The sequence below is a fragment of the Pagrus pagrus genome (genome assembly GCF_965226575.1).
Source record: "Pagrus pagrus genome assembly, chromosome: 13".
Classification (NCBI taxonomy): Eukaryota; Metazoa; Chordata; class Actinopteri; order Spariformes; family Sparidae; genus Pagrus; species Pagrus pagrus.
Window position 1 is genome coordinate 7,405,864 of NC_140197.1, and position 7,681 is coordinate 7,413,544.

Here is a 7,681-nt window from a genome sequence, read left to right on the forward strand (position 1 = left end):
AAGGATGAATGGGGAACATTTGGCAGAAAAAGCTGAATATTTCCAAAAGTATGAAAGATAGAAAAAAGAAAAATGGAAGCAAGACTGTCCTTAAAAAGCTGAACATTTTGATAGTTGAATGGTTTCTGTAGCACAAAATTTGTAGGAGTAGTAGCGAGCCAAAAAACGTACGGAAGAAGAATAAAAAGTTTAATAAATTCCAGAAGAACAATAGTGTGAATGCTTTGAAGCATTCACACTAATAACTTTAACTAGAAAAATTGTATTTCCTGCGAAAATACAGTGTGAATGCTGACGGCTGAAGTGATTTTGCAAAATCTGCTGAATGTGCTGGAAAACACTTGCCTGATGCATAAAAAATGCATGAAACTATGAGAATGGTCAAGAATTTGCAGAAAAAGCAGATTTTTTCAAAAGCTGAAAAGGAAGAAAGGCTGAAAAGTAATAGGTTGAAAGAGCTTAAAAAGCTGAACATTTTGATAGTTGAACGGTTTCTATAGCTCAACATGAAGCTGAATATTTGAAAAAGTTGAAAAGGCAGAAAGCTGAATATTTGAAAAGGTTGAAAAGCTGAAAAGTACAAAGCTGAAAGAGCTTAAAAAGCTGAACAGTTTGATAGTTGAATGGTTTCTATAGCTGAACATAAAGCTTAATATTTGAAAAAGCTGAAAAGTAATAGGCTGAATGGGCTAAAAAAGCTGAACAGTTTGAACGGTTTCTCTACCTGTATGTATGCAGGAGTAGTAGCAGAAGTAAATTTTAAAATGTCCCCATAAGAATGAATGGTCAAGATTTTGCAGAAAAAGCCACATTTTTCAAAAGCTGAATGTTTCAAAAGCTAATAAGGCTGAAAAGTACAGCTATTAATAGTAGTTGTACTAGTTGTACAGCTATTAGTAGTAGTAGTAGTAGTAGTAGTAGTAGTAGTAGCAGCAGCAACAGTAGCAGAGGTAGCAGTTGTAGTTGTGGAAGACATTGTGGACATTGTCTCATTATTCTACCAAATCATGAGGAGACAATAGTTTGTAATTCACACAGTAATTAGAGCATTCCAAGATTTAATTGAAGTATCAACAGTAATAAAGCAGTAGAAGTGAAATCCACAGCATAATATACAAACAAGCCTGATGAGACACACAAATAGGAATCAAAACATATTTCAAAAACATTTACAAAATCATTTCAAATCTATTCATGTGAGTGTACGACTTTATTGCACAAAAATTACTACACAGATTATTTGATGATAAATCATCCATCAAAAGTGGATAGTTGTTCAGTTGTTGAAACTAATTTGTATATATTATAATATATTGTGAAAATGTGATTGAATAGTTTGCCTATGCATATTTTATTGCCCTAGTAGAATAAAAAAGTTAATGAATCAGATTAAACTGAATTTGATGATGTTAAAATTATATGAACATAACTCAAGTGACCTGAAAGGAATTTAATGGAACTGAACATTATTAAGTTAAGATCCCACAACATGGGGGCACTTTGATCAACCAGAAGGAACCTTAAAGGATTTTATGGCAATATGGTATGAATACTACTGTCAAATGCATGTACTAAGAGCAGAGATTTTGTGAGGGCCCCTCAGTCAACTTTGACTTATTAAGAAAAAAGTATAAAAAAAAAAAGAAAAAAAAAAGAAATGAATCTTGAGACAAAGGTTTCCTATGAAGTCCAGCTAATTAATTCGGGCCTTAAGTGTATTTCAGGACATTTCCTATAATTGTGGGATTGGTTGATTATTTAAATGAATTAAATAACTACCAATGAACAGTTTATAAGAGAATAGAAAAGACACGAAAGCCGGCCTTGCAAAACCAAAATCCACTGTGCCTCTAGCACGTAACCAGTAAACAAATAAAAATTTCTTAAAAGCTCTGCGCCTCGGAACAACCACAAGGAAATGTTTCCAGCATGGTGCCGAAACATTGCCCTGACGACTGATGTGCAAAGGGAAGAGATTTTTTAAAACCCTTTCAGCAAACTTTGACTATTTAAAAAGAAAAGGTTTCCAGGCACAGTAAATTGGGTGACTTTTGGGTTAATCTCTATGAATTGTTTGACCAGTCTTTGGCCACTATTTAGTTCAGAGAAACAAACAAAACTTAAGATAAAATTAGATAAAAAATATGACTATCATTCAGTTTTCTTTTGGGAAAAAAATAAAAATAAAATGCAATAAAACAAATTACCAAAACACAAATAAGAGAAGAATATATAGAAAATACATGAAAGTAGTCATTTTCAAAATCCATACTGGCAAACAGTTGTTGGTTTCAAAATATTTTCTAAGGCAGGGCTCAACAAAATATATATTATCACAATCAGTAGGACCAGGCATGTGCAGGCAAGATGCATTGTTAGGTAACTGTTCACTCAACCTCTCTGTTTCTGTGCTTATTTGTTGCTTTTTCAAGAGGGATAAAAAGAGTGATAGTTACATGATGGGTGACAGGATTGGGCAATGACACCATTTTACATGCCTGAAGATATTGTAATTTCAGTGATTTCAAATTTTGTTCAGCCCTACCATAAAAGCTTTTCACATCATAGTTAGACTTAGGCTAATTAGCCCCATTAGTTTATGGCTTCAAGCTCCAGTAGCCCTGGACTGACAGTCGGGCCAACACTGTGATTTCAATTGTGTTAGTCCATCTCTGTCAGAGCTGGGTTCACCTTTACTTTTTAAAGATTTCTCCAAAAAACATGGAGTTAACGTCACTTTTGTGACTTCAGGTCTCCAGGTTTGTTTGCCAATCAAATCATGTGACAAGGCTCATATCCAAGCCATGTGTTTAGGACATTCTCAAGACCATACCCTCAGCTTTGAGTGCACAGTCTCAGCACTGGGCTCATCCATAACTGCTTTTCAGAAGGGTTTACATTAGCCCAAAGCTAAGTATACAATGGTGAAATAACCTTTAGTATACCTACCAGCTGAAACCCCACACTAATGATTACTATTTTAAAAAAAAAATAGTCCCCCCTACAGGACAGCAAGTTCAGATGCATGTAGCAACTGATATGAATTACACCTTTATCTGTGTCGTAAAAATAACATACATTTTCATGAAATGCAAAATAAAAAAAACGTTCAATGAATCATATAACATAAATATTATTATTAACAAAACAGACTAAACTGGTGTCCTATACTTCAGATTCGGTTATATGGTCCATGGGTCACTAGTGTAATCTTCAGTAGTGATTCTGTCATGCTGCTGTTTGTTGAATCTTTTCATTGCTGCCACAAACCGAACTGTCAATGGAGCACACTGTCAGTGTGAAGTTGTAAATGAGTGAAGTCATGACCTTCGACATGTTCAGTGGCTGGAAGAACTGCTGCTCCCTATTATCGGGTCACGTTTGGCATGAGGACAGCGTCACCGACACAGGCGCTGAGAGGCAGGGGAATGGAGCTCGCCCTGAGAAAAGACAACAGAAAGTCTATAATCTGAAGACCATGACACAAAACATACACAAGAGTTGCACCATACAAAGTAATCAATTACCTTGCACACTGCTGCAGGGCAGAAATCCATTTTCCCTCCAGAGCCACTTCACACAGAGAGGTTTTGAATGGCTGAATGTCTTATGCATGTTAACTCTCTGGGCAGTCTGGAGGTCTCAGCTGTGGAGTGGCTGGACCACAGTGGAGGAAGACCTGAAGAAAGAACTTCATTCAAAATACACTCCCAACTGTAACTTTAAAGTCAAAAGCTACAAAAACTGTTTGATACACAGACAATTTTATCAAAGCACATACAAGAATATTAGTTCAAAAATAAACCCTTAATGACCTACCTTATGCTTAGTTATGAAGAAACCTTTGCACTGAGAGGGGAAGCACATGTCACACGTGATCCAGCAGTGATGGCTCCATTGTCGACTGACACTTAAGCTGGTGCAGGTGCCTCGTTTGTGGCACCATGGTGTTGCTGGTCATGAGTTGGTCCTCACAGTATTGAAGAAAATAGGACCAAGGTGGGCAGGTGTCGTCACAGAGGAGCACTGTGTCTCCCAACCGGGGGACAGCAAACTTGCATAATTTAGAGTATCTGGCAAGGCCACCCACCCTGCTAGAGAGGGTAGTGGCAAATTTGGTGGGAATGTGGGGTTTCAGCTGGTAGGTGTAAGTACATTGGAAAGTATGTGTTACATTGAAAACACATACTTTCTGATGTATTTTTGCTAAGGTAAATGTTGGCAGCTGTATACAGCTGCCTAAAAATAGTTTTGGCCTGCGCATTTATCAACCCTGACCCAGACCCACCCTGACAAATGCACAGGCCAAAATGTGTTGGGAATATGGTCCATTACCGCATAATTATCTGTAAAACAATTTAGCTTTTTTGCCTTTAACCTGTAAAACAATTTAGCCTTTTTGCTTTTAACCTGTAAAACAATTTAGCCTTTTTGCCTTTAGCCTGTAAAACAATTTAACCTTTAGCCATTTTGTATTAGTCAAGATTTTTAAATGTTGTTCTACTTTTATCCATCCTTTGAAGCATTTTTTATTAGCCAAGGTTTTAATTTTGAACCAGATTGGAGAGTTAGCTGTGTGCAATTCTCTCAGCAACATAATGTCCTTGTAGGTCAATTTCTCTTAGACACAATAAACCAACATTCATATCAAGTGTTGAGCGGTGTATCCTCTTGGTCCACCCTCCCTCCCACACAGTCTCAGAGAGACTGAGGCAGCCGGCAAGGTTGTAAAGCCAGGCTGCAAAGAGGATACCCCAACTCTGAGTAATTGTTGACTATTTGCTTTGCAAGTCTGTATAACTAGATGGTCTGTCAAATACCGTACATTGCATTTTCAGTAAACGATGATCATTGTGATATAGCTTAGATAGATTTTACCATTGTCAGTTTAAGTTTTGTGTATTTTAAATCAAAATGTGCAAAACATATTATACTTTTTCATACAAAATGGTATTAAACAATTTTCTTAATCCCTTAATCCACGAAAACAAACAAATCCCTAGTCCTAGTACTTTTCAATGTCACTCACCGGATTTCTTTATGAACTGCTGCAGGAGATTACACAGTACACAGGGTTGTGATAACTGTAGTACGTTTTCAAGACACCAGAATTGAGACAGCGTTGTGGTTGAGAGATGAAAATGAGGTCCAGCAGTGTGTTCTTCTCGGTGGTTGCAGCAGTGATTAGTTGGGCATATCCCCTAGACCGAAACAGCTCCAGTATTGGCATACTTCCGTTGGATAAGAGATTCTCATTGAAATCGCCACAGACAATGATGGGATGGCAATCCATGATCTCCAGTGAATCCAAAAGGCTTACCAGGTTTGACAGGAATGATGCAATGCTGTAGTCTGGAGGTCTGTACACGGCTGCAATCAGTGCACTCACAGGGGCTTCAACCTTCAGAGCCACAAACTCAAGATCAGTCACATTATGTAGATACTGTTTTTCACGCACTTGAAAGTGGTTTTTCACAAAAACAGCAACTCCGCCACCACCTCTGTTTGCCATTTGTGGGAGATTTGTGTACGACATGTGTCTGTTGCGCTTGAACATATTGTAGCCGTCTAAATGGAGGCTGTGTGCAACAAAGGAGCCTTGTAGGTGGGTTTCCGTGAGACACAGAACATCTGCAAGACACAGTTCATGATGGCTCTTGATGTCATTCACATGTGATGGCAGTCCTTCTGTGTTGTGGTGAACAATGGTCAGAGTGTCATGTCTGCTCAATGTTTGCTTGAAATGGAGAAGAGGCATCATGTTGTCCAAGTTGACATGTGTCATGGTCTCTAAGGCTGCAGTGACGTCTTGGTTTGCATAGATTTTTTTCTCGTCTATATCCAGCATGTACAGTCCACTGAGAGAGGTCACTCTACTGATAGCCACATAAGCCATGCCAGGTTCAAATATGTGTTTCAGTGAGACTACGGCTGATGTCTTTGTCATACCTTGAACCTTATGTATTGTGCAAGCAAAGGCAAGTTTAATGGGAAACTGTCTGCGTACCACTCCTTTCTGTTTCATATCCTCCTCCGCTCTGTCAATGTACACAAGATTATCGGGTCCTCCTGGTGCTCTATTGCGGTAACGCATTCCAGCTGTTTCATCATCCATCTTGAGCCCAAGCATGGTGACGTGTGTAAAACCACTTTGTTCAGAGGTAATTATCCTTTGTAGTGTGCAAAAGGATCCATTCACTAATCCCTGAGAGACGTCGATGTTTCTGGTGAGCATGGCACGTGCGCCTTCAGCAACATTTAGTGAATCTGGTAAATCATTTTTGCCTCCTTTTAATGGTTCGACTTGTCGTGCCATTTTGCCACTGTGTGGGTCCTTTTTATAGTCATCTGCATCAATGGTAGTGATATGAGAATGGAGCAGAGCTAACGTTGCAGAGTTGTGGGAATTGACTTGTTTGTTTGTTGCAAAAATGTGCAGGGCATCAGTCGGACAAAGTGCTGGTTCAGTGATGGTCTGTGACAGCATAGCTCTGTCTGCTTCAGACAACTCATCTGACTTGTCTTTCACACGGATCCTGTTCAGCATCTCTGCAAAGACCACATCATCTTTCTGCCGCATGATCTCAGTCAGTGTGACCATCTTAAAATGTCCCCACAGGTCTATTTGTAAAGGCTCTTGGACGCAGAGAGGTTTACTGTGTCTCACTGGTGGTAGCTGATAGAAGTCTCCAACAGCGATTACTGACATCCCTCCAAATGGTTTTTGACAGCCTTTAATCTGTTTCAGTCTGGCATCCACATATGCAAAAAGTGGCTTTGACACCATGGACACTTCATCAATGATGATGATTTCAGCATTTAACAGATCTGATCTGACCTCATCCAGTTTATTACCAAGTCCTTGAAATGGGGGTTTTAGGCTTCTCGGCAGCTTGAGCAGAGAGTGCAGTGTTGAACCTGATATATTAAAGGCTGCGGTTCCAGTGAAAGCAGTCAAAAGGACAGTGGGGTTTGATATGTCAGCCTCCTCAGCACGTCTCGGCAGTTTGCACAGTATCTTAGATGCTTCTGAGTAGATGCATTTGATGAGATGTGACTTTCCTGTTCCAGCACCACCATTTATGTAAAAGAAGATTTGCTCAGGATCAAGGCCACAGACACGCTTTATGCACCAGTCTCTGACTGCATGGAACACACATGTCTGTTTCTGGTTCAGATTCTGATACATTTGACGTAAGAGTGTGGGGTCAACTGCAGGGGGTTCTCTGATGGCTCTGGCTTCTGTTACAGCGTTAGCCTGCTTTGCATATTCTGGGACATCATCCTGTACATTTTCATGATCTGGCGCTCTTGCTTCCAGTTCTTCAATGCACTCCAACCTCACTAGTTCAGATTCAGGTGCCAGATTACACCATTCATCAATCACACCTCTGTTCTCTTCAAACTCCTCAATTGCACTCTCAATTTCTTCACTGTTTTTTTCATATTTTTCTCTGTTTCGTTTGACAATGCGTTTGACGGACTCTGGACGGTTAGCACCTGGTAGTTCAACACGGCCACGGTTGTAGAATGACTCATATGTGGGTAAAAAAGAAGGTTTCAGTTCATCGTCTGATCGGTAAGGAACATACAGTTTCAGTAATGTGCCATAAAACTGCTCGGGATATTTTTCCTGTGATGTGCGGTGAAATCTGATGACAGCGGGCTTATCGTTTTCTCT

At 39.4% G+C, this 7,681-nt stretch overlaps 1 protein-coding gene across 1 annotated transcript; it reads right to left on the reverse strand.

The window, feature by feature from the left end:
- Positions 1-3,966: 3,966 nt before the first annotated feature.
- On the reverse strand, positions 3,967-6,238 carry LOC311267524 (uncharacterized protein). Its single transcript, XM_084370618.1, has 2 exons — positions 5,030-6,238; positions 3,967-4,026 (listed from the first exon to the last, which is right to left on the reverse strand). Exon 1 carries the CDS (start codon positions 6,233-6,235, stop codon positions 5,039-5,041), a length of 1,197 nt encoding a protein of 398 aa, XP_084226744.1. The 5' UTR covers positions 6,236-6,238; the 3' UTR covers positions 3,967-4,026; positions 5,030-5,038.
- Between the last annotated feature and the right edge of the window lie 1,443 nt (positions 6,239-7,681).